The sequence below is a fragment of the Acanthopagrus latus genome, chromosome 7 (assembly GCF_904848185.1).
Source record: "Acanthopagrus latus isolate v.2019 chromosome 7, fAcaLat1.1, whole genome shotgun sequence".
Lineage (NCBI taxonomy): Eukaryota > Metazoa > Chordata > Actinopteri > Spariformes > Sparidae > Acanthopagrus > Acanthopagrus latus.
Genome location: NC_051045.1, coordinates 19,050,562 through 19,073,230, shown reverse-complemented (window position 1 = coordinate 19,073,230; position 22,669 = coordinate 19,050,562). Strand labels below are relative to the sequence as shown.

At 42.1% G+C, this 22,669-nt stretch overlaps 3 protein-coding genes across 8 annotated transcripts; 2 read left to right on the top strand and 1 right to left on the bottom strand.

Annotated features, from left to right (window-relative positions):
• The first annotated feature begins 698 nt into the window (after positions 1-698).
• LOC119023359 (chymotrypsin-C-like) lies at positions 699-4,040 on the top strand. 2 transcript variants are annotated; one of them, XM_037105222.1, is made up of 8 exons: positions 699-765; positions 895-986; positions 1,889-1,986; positions 2,198-2,320; positions 2,433-2,569; positions 3,091-3,236; positions 3,576-3,728; positions 3,922-4,040. In XM_037105222.1, exons 1-8 carry the CDS (start codon positions 726-728, stop codon positions 3,937-3,939), a joined length of 807 nt encoding a protein of 268 aa, XP_036961117.1. In that variant the 5' UTR covers positions 699-725; the 3' UTR covers positions 3,940-4,040. The 2 variants fall into 2 exon arrangements, with proteins under 2 accessions (XP_036961117.1, XP_036961116.1); XM_037105221.1 differs by lacking the exon at positions 3,922-4,040 and having other exon boundaries at positions 3,576-3,767.
• Positions 4,041-4,189: 149 nt separating this feature from the next.
• LOC119023358 (chymotrypsin-like elastase family member 2A) lies at positions 4,190-8,062 on the top strand. 4 transcript variants are annotated; one of them, XM_037105220.1, is made up of 8 exons: positions 4,190-4,426; positions 4,956-5,044; positions 5,225-5,322; positions 6,403-6,525; positions 6,623-6,759; positions 7,316-7,461; positions 7,687-7,839; positions 7,947-8,062. In XM_037105220.1, exons 1-8 carry the CDS (start codon positions 4,387-4,389, stop codon positions 7,962-7,964), a joined length of 804 nt encoding a protein of 267 aa, XP_036961115.1. In that variant the 5' UTR covers positions 4,190-4,386; the 3' UTR covers positions 7,965-8,062. The 4 variants fall into 4 exon arrangements, with proteins under 4 accessions (XP_036961115.1, XP_036961112.1, XP_036961113.1 ...); XM_037105217.1 differs by having other exon boundaries at positions 4,956-5,322; XM_037105218.1 differs by having other exon boundaries at positions 4,190-5,322.
• A 4,035-nt stretch (positions 8,063-12,097) lies between these two features.
• tmem51a (transmembrane protein 51a) lies at positions 12,098-20,574 on the bottom strand. Of its 2 annotated transcripts, none has more exons than XM_037105224.1 (3): positions 20,130-20,574; positions 17,558-18,007; positions 12,098-15,429 (listed from the first exon to the last, which is right to left on the bottom strand). In XM_037105224.1, the coding sequence occupies exons 2-3, from the start codon at positions 17,956-17,958 to the stop codon at positions 15,027-15,029; spliced, it is 804 nt and encodes a 267-aa protein (XP_036961119.1). In that variant the 5' UTR covers positions 17,959-18,007; positions 20,130-20,574; the 3' UTR covers positions 12,098-15,026. The 2 variants fall into 2 exon arrangements, with proteins under 2 accessions (XP_036961119.1, XP_036961118.1); XM_037105223.1 differs by having other exon boundaries at positions 20,340-20,554.
• Between the last annotated feature and the right edge of the window lie 2,095 nt (positions 20,575-22,669).

The window sequence follows — 22,669 nt, the reverse complement described above, 5'->3', positions numbered from 1 at the left end:
TTTATTTTTTTTACAGATCTATTTTAATGCATGGTTCAGAGACACCCAACACTTCAAATACATGGTTGTTTTGTCACTGTAATTATAGGGAATAAATGTTATTTACAGATTTTTCTGAACCACTGCTGACATTTATATATTATATTTAGCTGTTGCAATATTTTTACTACGATGCAGGAGGTAGTGGATCACCGCAGAGGAATCATTGTGTGATCATTGTTAGAGCTTATAATGCAACCAAACCTTGTGATCAGACCAGCTTTTTGCGAGGTAGAAGTAAAATTCAGTATGTCAAGTATTTCAAGTTCATGTATTTGTTATTTGACAGCAAAGGGTGGCACAGAAAGCTCTACTCATAACTTTGCACAGGTTAACATTCAGCGTTTTCTTAAGAAATAGAAACTTCAGATAGATTTCTCTATAAAAGGAAATCAAGAGGAGAGAGGGCTACATTTGATATGTGTCAGCTCCAGCTCTTGATGTTAAAAACGATCAGACTTGTTCAACAAAATGACACATATCTCCAGGACACACTGGCCTTGACCTGGTATTCCCGGTCATCTGTGGCCATTTTGATGTTTTGATGTCCACTTGGCTCCACCTCGTCGTTTAGATTCATCAAAGGTACATTTCCACGAATTCAATCCAGTTTCTGTGTGTTGCATAACATTGTGGGAGGTATAAATATATCAGGTGTTTTGCTGCAAACTTGTGGAGATTCAGACATGATGAAGTTTGTGGTTCTCGCTCTCTTTGTTGCAGGCGGTAAGGATCTTTGATACACAACACCATTACAGTGTTCTGTCTACCAGCCGAATGCAGTTTTACGGTTGTGAGCGCCCTTTCGCGTTTTTTGTTTTTTTTTAAAGTGTCTGTCTCTGTCTGTCCCCTCAGCCTATGGGTGCGGCCAGCCAGCCGTCACCCCTCTGGTGACCAGCAGGGTGGTTGGAGGAGTGGATGTCAACGCTCACAGCTGGCCCTGGCAGGTAAAACATGCTGAGTGAGGAGTTTCAACTCAGCAAACGAGACATCAGCTGTCTGAAAAAACACTTTTTCAGACTTCAAAAGAGTTAAATACATTGTAGGCATAAATCATACAGTACGTGACAAGTATAGTGCAGACTAAAAAGGTTTTAATAAGCGATGTGGAGTCAGAACATAATCAATTAAAAATGCTTTAAATAAGGCAAATAAATGTAGAACAACGATAAAAAGACAACAAGAAGAATTCAAACAGAAGGTAAAGAAAACAGTTCTTACTTTGCAAAAGTAAAAAATAAGTATGAATATGATGAAAACCTAAAAAAAAAAAAGAGAGAGAGAGAAAGAATGGGGAGCACCTCCTGCAAGTCTTTGAGGGCAGACACAGATAAGCCATAATACAATAGATATAAATATATAAATAATATCATATTGTTTTCCGTTTTCCGGTGAAAATGGTTAAAATTGTATTTGTTTTTTTGAGACCACAAATTATCTATGTTATTATCATGGAATGATAAGTGTTGTTTTCCTGAGATTGTGAGATCATTTTCTCAAGATCTTGAGCTAAAAAAGCGCATGAGAGAAACCAAAGATTGTTCGCTCTTATTCCTTATAGCTTAATGTCTATTGGATCAGAAGTGCCGTGCCAGCATGCATACGTGACAACTTTAACAACAATAGCAGTAGATTAATGCTGAAAAATGTCAGACCAAGGAGTAGCCTTTAATAAACCAAACTCACACAGAGCACACTGTGTGTATGTAATGGTCCATTCTTATGAAGTAATTTTCTCATGATTGGTTGTCTTGTTATCACGGGAAAACAAAGGAAATAATGTGTCTGAGCCATGACCAGTGAGGCTAATAAGGTAAAACTCTTGGTTGTGTTCACGTGTATGCTGTAGATTTCCCTCCAGTACAACAGAGAGGGCGAATGGAGACACACCTGTGGAGGCACTCTGATCTCCAACCAGTGGGTCCTCACCGCTGCTCACTGCATCAGGTAAGAAACAGTGGAGGCCCAACAGCAATTCATGACAGGCTACACTGTCAACTACAGCTACATTGACACAAACATGTACATATATTAGCAATCACAGACAACATGGTTGGTCGTCGACTAGTGGTTGTTTTTTAATATCTAGAAATGTAACGTTTGAGGTCTGAGGTCACATACATCACTGCTTTAAATCCTCCTCTCTGTCAACATGCAGCAGTGGCAGGGAGTACAGGGTGGCCATGGGAAAACACAACCTGGTGCAGACGGAGGACAGCGCTGTGTTCATGGGCCCTGCCAGCATCATCGTGCACGAGAAGTGGAACCCATTGTTCATCCGGTAAAAAGTTACCGGGATATGAGCTGCAAGAAAATCAAAAGGATACGATCATTTCAGTCTATGATGACTCTCAACTTGTGTGTGTGTATGTGTGTGTGTGTTTCCTCTGCAGTAATGACATTGCCCTGATCAAGCTGGAGTCCCCCGTCACCTTCTCTGACTCCATAATGGCCGCCTGTGTCCCTCCTGCCGGCGCCACCCTCGCCCATGACTACCCCTGCTACGTCACCGGATGGGGCCGCCTTTACAGTGAGTGCACAGTCTCCTCCCTCAGTTTGAGGCTGAATCGGTTTGCTGTGTGTGTTACAAAAGTAAGACATTTTGACAATTGCAGCTGAGCTGATCAATTTCTTAGTATTCGGGTTTTGTACACAGTCCAACTGTAATATTTGACCACAATAGTCAAGTTATTTTCTGTTACTTTATACTTCCACTCTGCTGCATTTTAGAGAGAAATATTGAACTTGTACTCCACGACATGTGTTTACTAACTTGTTACTTTGCAAAGTAAGCAGAATATTTGAATTTAATACATTTTTATCAGTAATTGCATAAAAACACACTGATTCTGACAATCATGTTAAATAGTGGATCCGATTGGCCAAGCCAGGGTGATAATCATTTGACCCTTAGTATATAGTATATACATGAACATACATGTAAATACATGTGGACAGTAGATTTTGTATGAATATATATAATTACCTCTTACTTGTCTTTAACCTGAACTGAACTCCAGCATGGATTCTATTCATCTCTCCTTCTCACAGCTGGAGGTCCCATTGCTGACATCCTGCAGCAGGCCCTCCTGCCCGTGGTGGACCACGCCACCTGCACCAAATCTGACTGGTGGGGTTTCCAGGTGAAGGACACCATGGTCTGCGCAGGAGGAGACGGAGTCGTGTCTGGTTGTAATGTGAGTCTGATTTAGATAATGACACATAATGAGACATCATCATGTAGCATCAATGTCTTCTGACATCAAGTGACATCAGTGTTTCCTTGACATCTGTCATGTATTATAGACCAAACAATGAATCGTCTAATGGAGAAAATAACCTACAGAGTCATCGATAGTGTCAATAACTGTTCAGAAAAAAAGTCAGAAAACGTTCTCCTTTATTTGTGAGTGACATTTAGTATTTCAGAGGACTGTTAGAAGTGAACACTAACTAATTGTCTTCAAAGGACAAGAATTACTTGTTGGTTGGTTGAATTTGCACACTGATCACATGTTTTCTGTCATGTGAATCAGGGAGACTCTGGCGGCCCTCTGAACTGTAAGAACTCTGCTGGTTCCTGGGAGGTTCACGGCATCGTCAGCTTCGGCTCCGGGCTCAAATGCAACTTGAAGCAGAAGCCCACTGTCTTCACCAAAGTCAGCTCCTACGTCGACTGGATCAACTCTGTAAGCCCCCGAACCTCTCACTGAAACGCCTCAGAGATTGAAGGCTGAAAAACTACAACTGTTAATTTTTTATTTGCGTGATTTCAGCGATAAGACTAGAAAGAAGATGAACCGATTAAAACAAATGATCGATGTCTTATTGCTTAAAAAATGTGGGACTTATTCTAACATGTCTCTATCTTCTCCTCCACAGAAAATGGTGGCCTATTGAAACGACGGGCTTCCCGGACCAAAACCGCCATGTGCACATATCAAATAAATAAAATGTGGAGCTGTTAATAAAATGAAATAAAGTGCCAAGATTTTGTGTTATTCACTGTTTTGCTCGTGTTTTGTCTTAGTCCTCAGGGCAGCAGCCTATGTATATATAAAACAAGTAAAGCAACAAAGTACAACAGAATCCTGAGCCTCAAGTTTTGTAAGTGATTCTTAAACAGCGGAGGAGGGTCCCGTGTTCGCAGATGGGAGCGGTGATGGGAAAACCCTATCACCAACCACATGCTGCGTCCTCAGCCTCAAACCACTTGTTTGTTCTTCTGCATGTTAGGCCCGGTCTCTCAGGAAAGTCTATATGCTGTTTGGAAGTTACTAACAAACAGTATAAATACAAGCCTCTTCCTGACATTAAATTTCAGCCTTCGTCACATACTCTGCAGTCATGAGGAGCCTGCTGGTGCTGACGCTTCTGGTAGCTGGCGGTAAGACGGATTCACTCTTCTCACCGAGGAACCTTAAATGTATTTGCTGTAATACAGTCCAGATAATTAGCTCCAAACAAGTCTTTTAGAGGGTGATAATAATCATTGTCCATGCTGTCCTATAAGTAATCAAAAACTGGCAAGTGGATGAAAGAGTACTAAAAATCTGTACTCACAAGTAAAAGTACTGGTGTTAAAATAATACTTAAGCAAATGTATAAAGTATTCTTCTCAAACATTACCTGGTGGAGTATTAGTTACTTTAGTAGCCTGGAAAAGGTGGATCTTTAATGCATAGTCATTGTCAAATAGCTCCCAACTCCTGCTCTGTTCTGTTCAGAGGTCACCTCTCCTGTGCCTGCTGCAGAGGAGAGCCTTACTGGCTACAAAAAAGCAGAGGAAAGCTTTAGTTATGAATTGAAATTGCATACATTATAGCAGTCCTGTCAGATCTAAGCATTGGAATCTGTAAGGAGCAAAAGGTGTTGGAACATCTCTCTTCACAACATGCGTTATCATTTCGTCCCAGCCTGTGGATGTGGCCTCCCCACTTTCCCTCCTGTGCTGAGCAGAGTGGTGGCGGGAGAGGACGTCAGGCCTCACAGCTGGCCCTGGCAGGTGAGGTCTGCTCCTCAGACAGAAGGAGTGTCACCTATCTTTACAATTTTACTCTCTGATTCTGATCCAGGAACAGGTATATATAGAGGGATGATGAGGGATGAACTGGATTTGTGGGGTGTTGGAGAGACATTTCGTTGTGTAGTAATGCACCCTTGTCTTCTGCTGGGCTCCTCTCAGATCTCGCTCCAGTCAGACAGCAGTGGGCGCTGGCAGCACATCTGTGGAGGCACCCTCATCTCTTCTGAATGGGTCCTCACTGCTGCACACTGCATCAAGTACGTTTAACAGGCTGCCAAAAATAATCACAATTACACAAGTGTTCCCTATCTTTTTCAGCAGCTCGCATCTGTGGTAAATTACATATTTATATACAAATATCCCCAAAAATAGGGGAAAAAATGTGTCACCTGGCTGTAAATAGACTTGGAATCCTATATCACCTGGTTGGGACAATATAAAACAATCTATACACAATTTCTTTGTACATGTGTATAGTGACAATAAAGGCATATTCTATTCTATTAGGTTAAGGTACTCTAATGCAGTTGAAATTTCGAGCATCTTTGTGCAAAATTCTAGCTTTTTTTTTAAGGATTTCTAGCATCTGTATGAACCCTGATTACTAAACTTTTTGCAAATCTCACACATACAATTGGGAGATTGATGATATATGACAGTTTTATGCAAATACTGTAAGAAAAGAAACACTTTTGCTCTTGTTAATCAGCCATTTAGACTCAGTAGTGATTCACTTTACATTTTAGGGCATTTAGCAGACACTTTTGTCCAAAGTGACAGATTCTTTCACTGATGACAGAGGCTGCCATGCAAGGTGCCAACTGCTCATCAGGAGTAATTTGGGGTTCAGTATCTTGCTCAAGGACACTCCGACATGCAACTAGGGGGAGCCAGGATTTGAACCAGTAACCCTCTAATTACTGGATGACCCGCTCTACCTCCTGAGCTTCAGCTGATTCAAGTTCATGAGAGCACTCATATTTACTATGCACTATCCAAACAAACTGTCCCTGGCAAGAAATACTGCTCCGTCAAACAGGAAATGACGATGCATTTAGCTATGTCTATGACTGAGGAGCCATCTCACAAGAGGTGTTCATCATGAGAACGAACAAAAGAACAGGCTGGTTCTGCTAGAATCAGCAGCAATGGCCACCATGTGGAGAAACCAGCCAGTGCAGGGTTTGCACACCCAAACAGCCATGCATTACCTTTCACAGGACTGCTAAGCATCTGCAAGCCACCATCACCTTAATAACAGTGTTGTACACACAGGCAGAAGAGTCAATGCTGCTGTCCAATCCCTCCCTAACACCATGTCATCTGCTACGCCACAGTGACCGCTACAACTACAGAGTGGAGCTGGGTAAACACAGCCTGAAGACTAGCGAGGAGGGCTCGGTCGCCCTGAGGGCAGCTGCAATCATCTCTCATGAGGACTACAACATCCTGCTCAGCCGGTAACAGCAACAGCACGAGGCAAAAGATGAAGCTGATGTAGCAAAACATTAATACAGCATATACCATGTTTTTATTCTGCTTCCTAAATGTTTGCAGTAACGACATTGCCCTGATCAAACTGTCTTCCTCCGTCACCTTCTCGGACACCATCATGCCCGCCTGCCTCCCAGACAGGGGCGTCGTCCTGCCCCACAGTGCACCCTGCTATGTCACCGGCTGGGGTCGACTCTCTAGTGAGTGTATATACCTCGGCAGAATGAATCATTGACAGCCTGCATTACACATTTATTTCCACGTTGATTTACTGAATGCCAGCTGAGTGGTGCCAACGCAGTTTCTGTTGCACCTGTCAGTCACATTCAGGGCAAACAATGAGGTCGAAGCCACATAGGTTAGAAAAATGTGACATAACCATCACCCTGTTTATTAAGCAGTAGACCTTGCCATATCTGGAGGAGAGTGTCACTCGTTCTGTAGTTCAGGGGCTGTGCGCTTTGTGCCTCTGGGTTAAATGCTGAGAAACAGTCTGTCGCTGCTGCAGCTACTCGTGCTTCGGCTCCGGGCCCCAGTTACTCACTGTGTCCAGCTAGCATGTTAATATCTTTGCTGCACTTTGCCTGTGATTTATTGTAATGCTAGCTGGCCAGCGGCTTTAGCAATACAGCCCCATCAGTGGTATCAGTGGGGCTTAAGCAGACATTATCTCCATCCAGCGGCTAGCCTGTCCCTCAAGTGAGCCTCCCTCAAAGCAAAGTCTTGTTCCTTACCACTGTTATACCAAACCCACAGCTGGTGGCGCTCTGGCTGACGTCCTGCAGCAGGCTCTCCTGCCAGTGGTTGGCCACGACATCTGCTCACAGCCTGACTGGTGGAGCGTCCTGGCCACAGACAAGATGGTCTGTGCCGGAGGCGACGGCGTCACCGCTGGGTGTAATGTGAGTTAAAACAAGGAAGAGTCATCTTATGGCGCAGCTGTAATTAAAAACAACGACGGTTAGTCACGCTGTTTGTTACATTTCCCTCCATCACAGTGTAAAAGACGATAAAGTAGTTTAGAGATTCAATTTCATATGGTGTAAAAGGAATATTCAAACTGGTAAAATTGCACCTATCTGTCTGTACATAAGCAGCTAGTCAACAGTGCGTGTGCTCACCCACAGGGAGACTCTGGTGGCCCCCTGAATTGTCAGAACCCTGATGGCTTCTGGGACGTCCACGGTGTGGTGAGCTTCGGTTCTGGTCAGGGCTGTAACGTTCTCCAGAAGCCCACTGTCTTTACACAAGTCAGCTCCTACATCGACTGGATGAACACAGTGAGTGAGGAACATTTTCATTTTGTGGTTAACATGCCAGCATATGTAATGTAACCTCAAGAAACCAGTCATACCAGTTATAATGTCTTCTGTTGCTTCCTCTGCAGGTTATGGCCAACTACTGAAGAGGCTGTTAAAGTGCTTTCTATGTCTGTGTCTGTCACTATCCACCTGTATCTGTTTCAGAGATCCGGTGAGATCCAAAATAAAAACAAAAAACAAAAGTTTCTGTCTTCAGTGATTTGGAGTGACGTGGCATCAGTGGTGAATTTGAAACGTCACTGTATTTTAAAACAAAGTGCCACTGAGTCTTGGTTTAACAAGGCAGATACAACAGTGACCAGAGACACCTCAGAGACAGTTTCCAGGAGTCTCAGTAGATTGTTTGAGATATGATCACATGATCGGCCTAATCTGGTTTTTCCCTTTTATTGCGAGACAAAACACAGAGAGGACAAAAACACGTTAGACAAGCAAATACAGTGAACACACAGTGAACACTGAGTACAGGTCATGTTACCTTGTGTACGTATGTTTTGTTGGTGTGATAGTGTGTACCATTGTGTGTGTGAGAGGGTGAGAGATGTGTGCTCTAAACAGTCTATATTGTTTTATCATAGCCACCATTACCTCTACCACCACTGCCACAAGCAATGATATATAATATTGTATAACAATAATGACAAAAATAATAAATAAATCAATTGAATTAATGAACTAATATAAAATAAAGTACAAAAATCATAAAGTTACAGGGATGTCAGGTTGTCACACATTATGGACATGTGAGGGGCTTGTTTTACAGGGCAGTCTAAAGGTTGTCCCGTAGTTCACCACAGGACAGGTTTTTATAGCAAAGTAAGATATAAATGGAACCAATATATGGAAGCCAAGCCCACGCAAATTGATGAAAACGTAGCCTTGATAAAAATCATTTGAAAATTCATGACATAGTGATATCTATAAGATTAAAAAGTGGAAAAATATTAGATAAAAAGTCATTTTTCTGAGATGAAAAGTCATAATTATTGAGTTATTAAGTTATTAAGTTGAAATGATGAGAAGAGAATAAATGATCTGACACATTTTATTAGGAATAAATTAATTTGGTGACGTCAAACAGCCATCACATAACTTTCAGTAACATTCAGTGCTACAAAAGGACACTTCATTGTACCAGCACATGCACATGACTGTATACTCTCCTCTGCATCACTCACAATAAGTAGCCTCGCTTTTCTTCCTCTTTTTCCTTGTAAAGGTGGGAGGTGCAGTTCATTTTCTAACCCTGCTGACGCTGACGGGAGGCTTAATTTGGTGACAAATATTATTTACAGTAAGGGGCGGGAACTGTCTTCTGAGACAGATGAGCCCAGAGGAGGCACTTCCTCTCTTGGGCTTGTTGTTGGATGGAGAGAAAGTATGTAGGGAAATAACTTTGGTATGTAACCTCTGTTTATATGGTGATAGTCCAGCTTTCTGCAGTCGGAAGCATCTGTAAACACTGAAATAAACTAAGCAAGTGCTAATATTTAAACATGCCAGATGATTTGCTGTGAGTTTTTCTTTCTCTGGTCCCTTTAAGCTATTTAATCTGCTGTGTAGTTGTAATGCTGGGAAAATGCGCCTCAGCAGTAAAGATTTATAATGTCTGATGATCATAATACCTGTGGCTAACGCCCAATTGGGGGATTCAGTCTGGGCAAAAGGGACACTTCATTTTGGTTTTGCTGCTAAAGGGCACCCCAGAGGGTATTTTATCACGCTGTGTGGCTCATCAGGTAAGTGTAGAAGCAACTCATATATCGGCAATACAATTTGTTATTCTTTCTAAGGTGCTTTAATCGCAACCTGGGGACAAATAACATTTTTTTGAATTGAATTAAATTGTTACGGGGTGGGGTAGGGTGAATTTGCAAAAAAAAAAAAAAAAAAAAAGTATGCAATGAACTATTTGGGTTTTGTTTTGTTGCTGCCAGGCTTCATTCTGACCGACACGCTCACCTAAAAACACTAAAAAGGGAGTCCAAATACTGTTCACCATATTCACACAGCGGCCATTTTCCTCTGACATCACGCTTAGGGTTGGAAGCTAAACCGTGGCACTGCTATGTTCCAGATTGCAAGCCCTACAAAGGTAGGGAATCTGACACTTTGTTTTCATTTCACTGCTTCCAGATTGATTCATTGAAAAAAAAAAATACAATGAAGAGTGAAAATACAGAGGGACACTGGATCCTTTTTTAAGGTAGAGCAGCATTTTTAGTTAGTTAATTATTTAGTTACTTAGGGTTAGGATTAGGAGCGGTTGAATGCTAACGTCAGCTAATGGGTTTTCAAATTTGTAGGCTGACCTCAAACTATGGCCCAGATGTCCCTCCAGATTTTCATTGTCCAATACATTTTCAGCTGCTACTCAACCTGTAAGTGATGAAATGACAACAATTTGACTTGCATTTATACGACCTGGAACTCAGCAGGTTCTTCGCGTCCATGAGAATATTCTCGACCCGCTGCCTTACACCGCAGATCACAACTGTTATCAGCGAATAAGCCCGATGACTCACTCTGATCTCAGTGTTTCCCGGCAGTACACTCACCCTGTGGGCACTCACACTCAAACAGACAGTGTTCCATACTGCACTGGGACAACACAGTGCAGCCGTCTGTGTGTTGGTGCCTGTTCACATGTCGTCTGCTGGTTAGGAGCGACCAGAGACAGTGTCCTCCTGTGTGTTGGGCCTGCTGGAAGGAGGGTGTTACTATCTTGGCTGCGCTTCCTCATGCGTCAACTAGCGGGCTAATAGCTTTAGCATTGTAGCAGTCTGATCTCGTGGAAGAATCAAGCTGGTCATGTGCAGTGAGTGCTCGGGTAAAGTGAACGAGGGCAGGCGGTTAATCTATCAGGTTTATTAAGTTTTATTATTATTTAGGTTTTCCTGTTTTGCTTTTTTCCTTTTAGGTTTATTGGTTTTGCAGTTTATTAGGTTTACCTGACTTCGATTTTGCTCACCTTTCTGCCTTTTGGTTATCAGATAGAGAGAATGTATTGCAACACCTTTAACGTGACTTTCCTGTGAGCCTCCTGTCTTTTACAGGAATTTCAGGGACACACGTTTGCACAACTGAACTGTGTTTAAGCTCAGAAGTTGCAAGATAACGGAGACTCTGTCAGTCATGAAGCTGTCGGTGAAGTTGTACACATAGTTATAAACAATAGGATATAACATTTCAATAGTGTCTGGGTTGAAAAACTGCAAAAATAATAATAATAATAATAATAATAATAATAATAATAATAACAACAATCCAATTTAAACAATGTAACTGTCTTGCTGTTAAACGGATCATGAGGAATCCCATGCAGTCATTAGGTTTGGTATTATATGCCGTCCTCTAACCATCTACCCTGAACACCGTCTGTAACTGCAGACTTTATCTCCATCCAGCACCCCACCTGTAGTCATTTCCATCTATCACAGTGTAAAAGACTCAGGGATGACAGAAGCCAATAGTTTCACTTTCAAATGGTGTAAAACGAAACTTCAGCATGACTAAATGATCACTGATAGTCATTCCTCCTTACTGTCTGTACATAAGCAGCAAGCCAATAGTGTGTGTGTGTGTGCTGACACCCATAGGGAGACTCTGGTGGCCCACCTGAATTGTCCAGACCCTGGAACGCTCCTGGGAACATCCACGGTGTGGTGAGCTTCTGGTCTGGTCAGAGCTTAAACATCCATTCCTCCAGAAGCCCACTGTCTTTACACAAGCACATACATCGACTGGATGAACACAATGAAGAACATTTTCATTTTGTGGTTAACATGCCAGTATAAATAATGTAACCTCAAGAAACCAAAACACAGGAAGTGTGTTAGAACTGTGTCGTCTGTTGTTTCCTTTGCAGGTTATGACCAACTAATGGAGAGAATGTTTAAGTACTTTTGTCAGCAATAAGAACATATTTGGTTGATCATGTATTGTCTAATTTATATACTGAATAGTAAAAGTGAAATTGTCAGTGCAAACGAGTAAAGCTAAGGTACTGTCCATGTCCTTCACACTTAAAAACAAAAAACCTTTACCAACCAGATAGTATCCATATGTCTGACTCTCCTTCAGCTTTTTATACTGGAGCTGCATGATTAACTAAGAAATGATAAACAGTAATGAAGTTAGAAAACTGGATGGATTACGACTTTTGAGTCAACATACAGTTGTACTGTCCTCACACAAAGGAAACACATCTTGAATGTTAGGTTACTTAACAAATACTTCCTTTTATTTCTCACAAAATGTTCATGAGACTTTTTCACTCTTCAGAAAAATAGAAAATAAGAGTTATCATAGAAAAGCACATTTTCACAGTACATATAAAAGAAATATAGATTCATAAAAAAAAGGCGACAATGAAGGAAACGGACAACAAATAGCATGTTTCTGGCACTCATCCAATTTAGGCAGTAAGTGACCGCTACATCAAAACACTCAAAGTTTTTTTTATCACTGTCAAACATTTGGATCACGTAATAATGAAATCAATCATGTAGTCACCGGCCCTTTTGTAAAAGTGAGGTACAACGACTCTGTCTGCAGCACTGAACATGACGAAAAAATAAAAACTTAATACATTGTGTGGAAAGTTTCAACTTCAAAAATAAGTCAGAGTCATGCTGGCACACTGCAGCTTGCTGTGAACCAATCACAAAACCTGAAGTCACTCAATGACTTTGTGTCTTCAGGCTTAACACAAAACCTTTCAACATACACTAAAACCAGCTGACAATGATTGAGTGGCATTAACTACACAGAGTTAGACTTCAAGTAGACAGTGTAGGACTGGGTGATGAAGTCAGTTATAAAATATTCCACCTGGCTTCTGCTGTTCATATCGAAACGCATCTAGCCTGAAGGAGAAAGAAAAGTTTGTTGACAGCCTATTTGATAAAAAAAAATAAAAAGTATGGCAATAGAACTCAAAAATTCCCCCTAAAGAGACCTCAGAGCTGCCTGCATACCTCAAAGTGAGAACTGGGTTGCAAGACAAGCTGTGGTTGGAGGAATGGCGATGAGTAAGCGAGTGAGCAACAGTTTTGCTGTTATTACGCTGCAGCTGCACAGTCAAAGAGTCTTTCTGTTGGTCATCGCTGGTAAGAACAAAAACAAGCCCGGAGAGAAGCGGAGACGACACTGCTGCCTTCACAGCTCCGCGGCGTTCACCATGGCTACGGGGCCGACGCTTGCAGCTATCCACGCTCTCACACAGACGAATGGCGACAACTGCGCCGAGGGGAAACACATTAGAGCTCAGGTTTCAGTCGTACGTCTTTTGAAATGTTTCACGAGCAGCAGCAGCGTTGTTCTGAACACAAACACACTTCACTTCAGTGTGTACGACTGGAGGGCAAACCCAGAGCTGCAGTCAGTTAGCATTAGCACTCCTTGAGGGCAACATGAAATAAGTCGCTCTTAAAAAGTAACCTAATGATGACCTTCATGATGACCATTGGTTTAAATATACATTTCAGCCTGAATACTAAATCCTTAGCCAAAGTAAACAAGTTCTTCGTGAGGACCATTTAGCATTTAGCAAGCTAAATAATGAGGAGAATTAAGCATTTAGCAGGATTAAGTCCCAGCTATACTTTTTAGGATTTGTTGGAATCCAAAGCAGCGCTAAAAACACATTGAATTTGGCCCTACATGTATCACTTAGCACAAAACAAGGCGCCAGTGTCATGCCAATTTTATTCAGTAGCTGCTAGATGTTGCTTGGAAGCTGTTTGCTAACTGCGACCTGCTCAGTAAAGAAATGTCACCATCCTTAACATCATGAACAGCTGAAGCAGCACTCCGATTTACAGGCGAGCTTGTGTTCCACCAGCCCTAAAGGTGCACCGTGTCATTTTAGGAAACATTTTGTTTAAAAGAGAAAAATCTTCATTGAGTGATTTTTTTTTTTTTAAACAAAATAAACTACTTCATATTTATGACTGAATACACTAAATAAGCAACAAACAGTGTTGTGAATACCTTATTATCTTCCGAGAACAGCTTGTTTACTCAGATGAAGATAAATATTCCAAGTTTCTTTTATTTGTCGTTGTGAAGTGAAGCATAAAACCGGGACTGTTAAATAAATATACTGCTGTACTCGACCATAACATTCAAGTGTCTTGATATTATAACTAAGATAAAACAAGTGACATTTTGTTAGCATTAAACAGTACATTTCCTAGGTTTTGGTAGAGTGCCTATGGCTGAGAGTCATGGGAGCTGTAGCTGATAAATGCTAACAGAGCTGTGTATTATCTTGATTGAAAATAAGAGATTCCTAAACTGTTTGGTCCAAAGACCTCATTTCACAATATGTAGCGTAAAACCTGTTTTTTAGCTTTTCAAGGAGGCAGATAAACAATTTTAACTGAAACCTAAACAGAGGCTAACATGGAAGTGGGTTAGTGGCCGGGCTCTGTGCAACACCAATAAACATTGTCTTGAAGCTCTGAGCTGCAAAGCTCTGGAGGACCAGGAGAGACAATTCTGTTGACAATGAGGGAGAGTTTCTGAGTAGATCACATCACATCAGGTCAATCCAGTTGAGTTTACACAATGCTCAGTCACTCACCATGGGGCATATGTTTGGTTAATCACTGGCAGTCACAATCCAGAGTCTCCCAGATGAAAAAGAAAAAACTGTCTAAACAGCCGCTACTTCACAAGAGAAGCGCCCCGCAAGTGTCCACACAAATCCTGGTTGATGTTCTGTGATCTCTTCCACTGTCAACTCCCTACCCAGTCCACTGGGGAGTGGGTTACATGAAGATAAAGCATAAACTGAGAAATACTTTGACAAGAAAGGAAAACTGTATTTGGCGTGTGCTTTTAACCCAAAGTGTCACAGTGCGACAGAATCTGTCACAGTAATGATGGATCCAGCAACTATGTCCGTCACGCTTCTGTTTCAGAGATCCAGTGAGATCCAAAATTAGAAAAAACATAAAGATTTCTCTGTTCAGTGCTTTGGAGCGATGTTGCATGAATGATGAATTACTGAGCCACTGAGAATGTTCTGAAGAAACAGCCACCTTCAAGTCTTGGTTTAACAAGGTCCATCCGGGTCCACCTGTCAGAGACTATTTCATGAGTTTCAGTAGGATGTCTCAAACACGATCAGCTGGATCTTAAATCGGTGGCACTTTATCCTCGTACTGCGGTGGTGGGGTAAGTGGTTCTATGCTGATTCCAGCTGCTGGCTGAGAGTTATCCAAGTTTTTCATGTGCAGCTTTTCCGATTTAATCCTGCGGATCTTGATAGGGAGGAGCTTGCGGCCGGTTTTCCCAGGTCTTCGATTTGATGTGGAAGCAGCAGCAGCAGTAGCAGGAGTTGGCGCCGGCTGCAACCCAGGAGCCGTGACCTCTGACCCCTCGAATTCATACTGTACGCCATCGACTTGGACCAGGTCATCGTAGGAAGGTAGCTGGGAGTTGCTTGGGCGCAGGTTGCTCTGACGGACAGGGTACTGGCCACTGCCTACTGCCTCCTCATACGATGGTACAGCAAAACGCTGGGCTTGTTCCTCAGCCCTGCAGACATTCACAGAAACATGCAGATATGAATGACAGGTTAAGCATTATGTGCACACTCAGCGGTGGAAAGTATTTTTGCTAAGCATTGTGCTTAAGTACAAATTTGAGGTACCTGCAATTTATTTGAGTGTTTCCGTTCTTCATACTACATTTGTTACTAGTTACTTTTCCAAATTACAGTTTCTTTTACATGTCAATTGCAAAATGTTGACAAATCCATGGCTGACATATCCCTTAATGGGTTGGGCCTATTTTCCTATTTCTTAGGCTAAATAAATGATTTAAAAACACTCTTGGATAGGACAGTCTTTTTCTCTGAGCTAAAGACATGCTGACTTTTTAGAGATCTGTGGTTCTCACAGGACAGCAGTGCTACAAACATGATGATCTTATTAAAAAAAACTACCAAAATGTGGCATTAAGGTGCCAATTCATAGGTATTACAATATAATACCAATATCGACTGTTTGTCATTTTGTAGAAGAAATTCAAACTCAAATGTTTTGTATTTTCAATATTAATGAGGTAATAATACAAACCAAATGAAACAAGTTGTTCTCAGGGGAAAATAAGGTCAGCAGAACACTGTTTGAAGCTAGAAAAGTGGTAGTAAAACAGTTTGAAATTGTGTTGTGCTTTAAGGTCAGTTTGATTATTTAGTTGGTTAAGCCATAAAAACATCAGTCAGTTACGATCTTTTTCTTCTGATTGAAGTGACTGCACCTTGAATGGAAGCTGTACACTACCCGTCAAAACTTTTAAAACACCCCAATTTTTTTTCCAGTTTTTTATTGGAATGTATGCAGTTTATTCAGTTGAAGTTAAAAAAATAAATCATGGAATCAATTTAGAACCAAAGATGTTTTCTAAACCTTTGATTCACTTGTTCTTTTTCCCTAAGGTAGTTCTGGCATAGCTTGGACTTGTGTTTTGGGTCATTATCTTCGCTGTAGGATGAACCCCTGATGCAACTAGGCACACACCAGAGGGTACTGCATGGCGCTGCAGAATGCCGTGGTAGCCATTTTGGTTCAGGGTGCCTCACACCCTGTACAAGTTACCAACCCTGGATCCAGCAAAACAGCCCCAGACCATCATGCTTCATCATCCATGTTTGACAGTTGATGTCACACACTGAGGAACCATCCTTTCACCTACTTGCCATTTTTATAGCAACACAATTCTTTCTGCAGTATAACACTGTTCAAATAATGCTCATAAGGGTATGGTACCAGAGTGTGACCAACACTACTTTTATGCAGAGGGAGTCGTAAATAATCAAGACAAGTTGGGCCGCCTGTAGGAATTGGTAGCACCAACTTCTAAGGTGTGATTAACCTCCATTGCTGCAGAACAGCTCTAAGTTGTTAGCCCATTTCTTGTTCCCTGAAAAAGGCCCTTTGTATCATTCTGAAATGTACATTATTTTTCAGTTTTGGGTATACCTACCTGTTTTTTTTAACCTCTGGCAGTTCAGCACTTACCTTTGTACCATTTCAAGATATACACTGGACTTGAACTACTTGAATTTCCATATAAAACTGGAAAAATTGGGGTGTTCTAAAACTTTTGACCGGTAGTGTATATGAGAATATTTTACCACAAATAACTTTGTGATTACTGTCAATCATGCGCACACTATTCTGGGAACTAATCTAGACCTTAGTGCCTGCCATGAAACGGCACGGACCCACGTAGCTATGATGTCAGTGTATCAAAAAATAGACCAGGGTGGAAGTTACTCAATGGATCATCTGAGTTATTTATCAGACTCTTGAATTAAATCCGTTGTCAACGAAGTGTCAGATGTCAAATTTGATTATCAGTAATGTAACTTTGACAAAAAGAGTTTCAGCCACAGTTTATGGATTATCTAGCTTACCATTGATTTTCATAAAGCTCTTAAAATAAAAATATTTTTAGTAATTTTTCATCCTCATCCATCATCAATTTTTTATCACTTCCACCAGATTGGTAATTTGCATGGTCAAATCAATGTTCTGCCTACACACATGACAACAACAAAAAGTGTCCATCTTCTTAAATACATGTACTTATTCTGATGGTCTCCTCTGGTTATTTATTCCCAGGTGCTGATTAACAGTAAAGCTGTGATTTAACTCACGTTTCTCTTTCCTCGTGTGCACTTGCTGCCGCTCCTGCGTTGTTCTGGGCCTCCTGAAGCCTCATCTGCTCCCGCTGTTTGTTCCTCATTCCCAGACACACGGACAGCAGCAGCATGACGACACCTGATCCCACCAACACAAACGCCACAGACGACGCTTTATTTTTCCTGCTGCTTGTATCATTGTGTCCTCCTGAACTGCTGCTGCTATTCACGGAAGCGTCCACAGGTACCACGCTCCACACAATCATCACAATGCCGAGGGCAACGAGCCCGACCCCCAGAGCACACAGTGCATACTGGGAACCTGAGTTTCCGTTGTTTTCGCTGCTGTTGTTGTTATTGTTGTTGCTGCCAAGGGGTGGTCCTCTGTTTGCTGGTCTGTCCACACTGGAATGCATATTGTTAGTCCAAAAATGTCTGTTCCACCAGCTCCAGTGAGGTCAAAGACTGTAGAGAGAGAGAGAGACATGTGAGGCTGGACACAAACTGAGAAAGATTACAAGAAAAGTTTAGTTTGAGATCACAACTCATTCCTGCAATTATCCTCCTACATCCTACAGACAAGACCTTCAGTACCAACAAAACAAACAAACAAACAAAAAGTATATCCAGGGAACTTAAAATGTTCAAAATAGTCACTCCTGGCCTTTCTGTTTTAAAAACAAAGCAAAAAACAAAGCAATAAATAAAACACCAAATATCTCCTCTTCCTCTGACTCTCACCTGTCAGTTGTCCCGTTAAGAAATAACGCTACTGCTGTGTATGTCACCACCGCTGCCCAGAGATTTTTATTATTTTTTTTATTGGAGTCCATGCCCTTTCTTGGTGGTAGGAGAGACTTCTCTGAATGGGTGTGTTGCGTGGTAAAAAAGTTACAGCAGACTCACCTTTCAAAGTCACTGGTTACCCAATGTCAACACATGACGAGGGAAGATAAGTACCGCAAAACAAGTCCCTTAAGAAATAATACAATACCTTGGCTGTAGAATAACAGGTTTGTTAGATTAGTTTCCTACTTCTTCACCTATCTTCTGTAATGATGAGTTCTAAAAAAACATAGTTTAGCATTCAATTAAAGGATACCTAGTATACTTTTATGCATATGTATGTTTTTTGATCCTTTCCTTCTGTGTTTTAAAAGGTGTGATAAAAAGGTTCTTCTTGTGCATTTAAAAGTTCTTAAAAAGTCCGAAGCACCAACAGAAGCTCCTCTCTCCCGCAGAAAACACTGCTCCTGAGACGCCTTGTCAGTAGTCCCGCCTCTAATTCTGTGACTTTGTGACATCACACAGTTGAATAATTTATGCCTAGCCGCTAGTTTTGGCATGAAGAACTGATTTAGCACAGCTGCTCTGTTTTTGTTAGCTGTGCTGGAACAGGCGTGTGTGAGATGACCAATAAGAGCAGACTAGGTATTGAGGAGGAGGGGGGCCTTAAAGAGACGGGCGTGTTTCAGGCAGAGGGGGAATACAGAGCTGCAGCAATAGACAGAATGAGAAAACTGATGTGTGACTAGAGCATTAAAGCATGTAAACCTATTCCGGAAATGACCTAAAATAAAACTGAGCTTATTATGTGTCCTTTTACTGTTGTACAAAGTAAAATGATTCTCTGAAGTGCACTGAGCATAAAGTGCAGTAAGCATGAAATGCACATCAACTGCATACCTAGAAAGGATTGATGACAAGGCCCGCCTTTTTTCTAAATCTTTTGCTAGATCAGAGAGTAGAGGAGTGCTGCTGGGAGCTATAAATAATCCCAATCAAACGTCCAACAAACTATCCATAAATAACATCTGTGACCATCCGAGAAGCGTATTCCACGAATACCGCATTTTTTTCGCCCTCTGATACACCGACAAAGTGTCGTTAGTGTGTGGTCGACAAACACGCCCGGGCCTGTCGAGAGAGAGAGAGGAGCAGGCGGGCCAAAAGCTGACAGGACCACCGCTCCAATATTGGAATACCACCTCTCACTGAGGAATGCGTGGCATGAGACTGAATTGGGATCACGATGACAGCTGGACACACCCACACACACACACACACACACACACACAGGCCTGTTAGCCTGTGAACACATAAAGTCAATCATAAGCCATAAAGTTATAGTTGGCCAATCCAGAGGTGCAACATGTTTTAATACCAGGAGCTCACGTAGTATGTGTTGGCTTTGTTACTGCAGTCCAACGCTGGAGGTTATAGGCTGTTTCATCACAGGGCAGTTTCTACACTGAAGTAAGACATTAACATTCCTGCTCATAAAAACACCCCTTTATTCCAAAAAGCCTTGTACAGCATGCAATTACTGCACTGTGTGTGTGTGTGTGTGTGTGTGTGTGTGTGTGTGTGTGTGGTCATGTGTGCGAGGTGGAGTTTTCTCCTCAGTCGGAAACTAGTTGTGCCTCTTGCTGCAGCCAGCTGCTGACAAAAAGACTCTTTACATTGCTCGGTTAGAGACAGCTCGGCTCAAACGTCACAGCTGACACACTGTGGGAAGGTGATGTGTTGTTTTTTTAGTGCGTGGACACACTCAGTTCTAAAAAAGTAAAAAAGAAAACTGTTCTACCATTGTTGTTTCGCCAACACCCTGCAGCGTCCGTCCGCCTCACTCACACACCAGGCGGGGTTTTTCTTTTTTTCTTTTTTTTTTTTTTTCTGTTTTGTTTTGAACACCGCTGGATACAAAACGTCGCGGGAACAGGAACTTCAGCCAACGTGTAACTTTAGAAGTAACATTCACGGACACACAACAAGAGCGAGTCGGCTTTCCACTCACCTCTGCATCGCTCACAACAAGTACTCCCGCTCTTCTTCTTCCTCCTCCTCTCTCGAAGCTGCGAGGCGTTCAAATGTATTTTCACAGCTCCGCCGACGCAGACGGGAGTTTAAGTGACATAATTTCTGGTGACAAACATCGATTAAGGGTCAGGGACTTTCCTCTGAGACGGATGGGCCCAGAAGAAGAGAGGGAGGAGGGAGGGAACGAGGGAGAGGCAGCAGACAGGAGGGAGTGGGCTCTGTGTGCTTCACTTCCAGTTTCATTAACCCTTTCTCTTCCCTTCCAAAGCATGTCGGGAAATATTTGAGGTATTTCACCTCTGGAAACCTCTCTGGAAAACCATGTTTCTTCTTTCTTCAAGTTTTTTCGCTGTGAACGCAGACGTGAGCATGTGCTTCTCCTCAAACACCCTCCATGCTCTGCAATGAGTTGAACGTCCTTCTTGTGTCTCCCTTTACTTGTTCCACTTTCGTCAAGACAGGATTTATGATGTTTTGTGACCAATAAACAGTGTGTAAAGCTCAGAGGTGGACTCAGAGTTTTGTCCGAGGAGCAGGGGTGACATAAGGTAAAGGGCACCCTAGGGGGCACTTTATCACATTTTTCTCAGCTGAATGGCACCGTAGAGCGGCGGTTCTGGAAGTGTGGTCCTTCAATGGGCGATCTTTGGGATCCCAGGCAAGAGCCAGAATTCATTATTGTGCAATAAATCTATATATAATCTATAATACAATGACAGAATGTGTCGGGGGTCTCAGCGTGAAGGTGCATTTCGTAACTGACGACACACTTGTCTTGAGAGGTGGTCAGACAAGGGTCTGATGCTTTGGGGTTGAACATTTCCTGTAAAATCCTCAAATTAAAATCCCCCATTATGTAGCTATTTGAAAGCTTTTGTTATGAAGCAGCACAATTGGGAAATACTGGGGTTTTTTTCCGGCCAGCAGTAACTGAGAGTAAGAACGGGGACACAGGAGTGAAACAAAAGAGATTCTGCTAAAGGTGGAAAAGCACTGATGACTGAACACACACAGACGTCTGCCTGAACATGTGATTGGAGAATCGCAACACTCGTGTTTGTACAGGCAGAAGTCTGGGCAGAAGCAAGAGAGGGGTTTGGCATGGTCATCATCGCAGCCCTCCAGGGGGTGGGGCGGGTCGCTCTGGCTCCACTCTGGAGACGGTATATCTTGTTCGCTGCTCTGCACAACTTCAGCTTCTGGTGGAAAAGAAAAGCAAACCAGCACAGCACAGTTTGACTGTCACAGCCAAAAGTGCCAGTGGAAAATTCCCATATGACCATATTGGTCATGGGCTTCATACACTTTCTGTAATATCTGCAATCCCAACTTTTCTTGTGTTGACACATAATGTAGTCATCCAGTGTTGTAGCACTCATCTTTAGGGAGGCTTTACCTATACATGGGAACCTTTTGCTTAAGAACAGAAATGAACTGGATGTAAATATGAGAGGAGTGTTTTTATTGTGGGCTAAGCTGCAGAAAAGAGCAGTTCAAATTGGTAGGTTGTGTTTATTGTGTGTGACAGCTATACAATCAGACTAATCCTTCTGTATATTTACAGGCTTCACGGGGTGGTCAACAGTCACTTTCACTCTGTGTGCTTGTCTTTGACTTTGTAACAGTTAAATCAATTTGCATAAATCTATTTTTGATGTCCATGAGAATACATACTGACCCTCTGTCTTTCCCCATGGATCACCGTTAACTGTTATCACTGAATCAGAATGAATGACTCACTCTAGACTCAGTACTCCCCCGTGCAACATGCTGTAAAACGTCTGTCACTTTTTTGACACTTGAATGTTATCGGACTTTTACTTCCTCTTTGTAAATTTACCATCTCTCAAGCCCTTAGGACCGAGAACTCACACTATCAGTGCTCAGATACACAAAAAGTCTCCCATAGTGCTTTTGGAAGGCAGACCACAGACGTCTGCGTGTTTGTGCTTGTTGTATGCATGTTGTATACGTGTTTGAAATAACCCAAGACGGCAAAAATATCTGCCTTCTAGAATGAGGACTGGGCTGTTCTACAGTAATGACAAAACCAGTCCCAACCTGGTCACCCGCTGCATTGTTTCGTCTGAGTGAGACGGCCCTGCTGTTCGGGGCTCTGGGGAGGTCTTCTTCCTCCTTAGCTTTAGTCTGGTTCCTCAGTTGTAACACCAACACACACATGCACACACGTACACATACACATGCACACACTCTCACACACTCACACACACATATACAACATATACAGATGGAAAGATAGACAAAAGGCGCAGTTAACGAGCCATGATTACATCTGGAAGTCTTGAT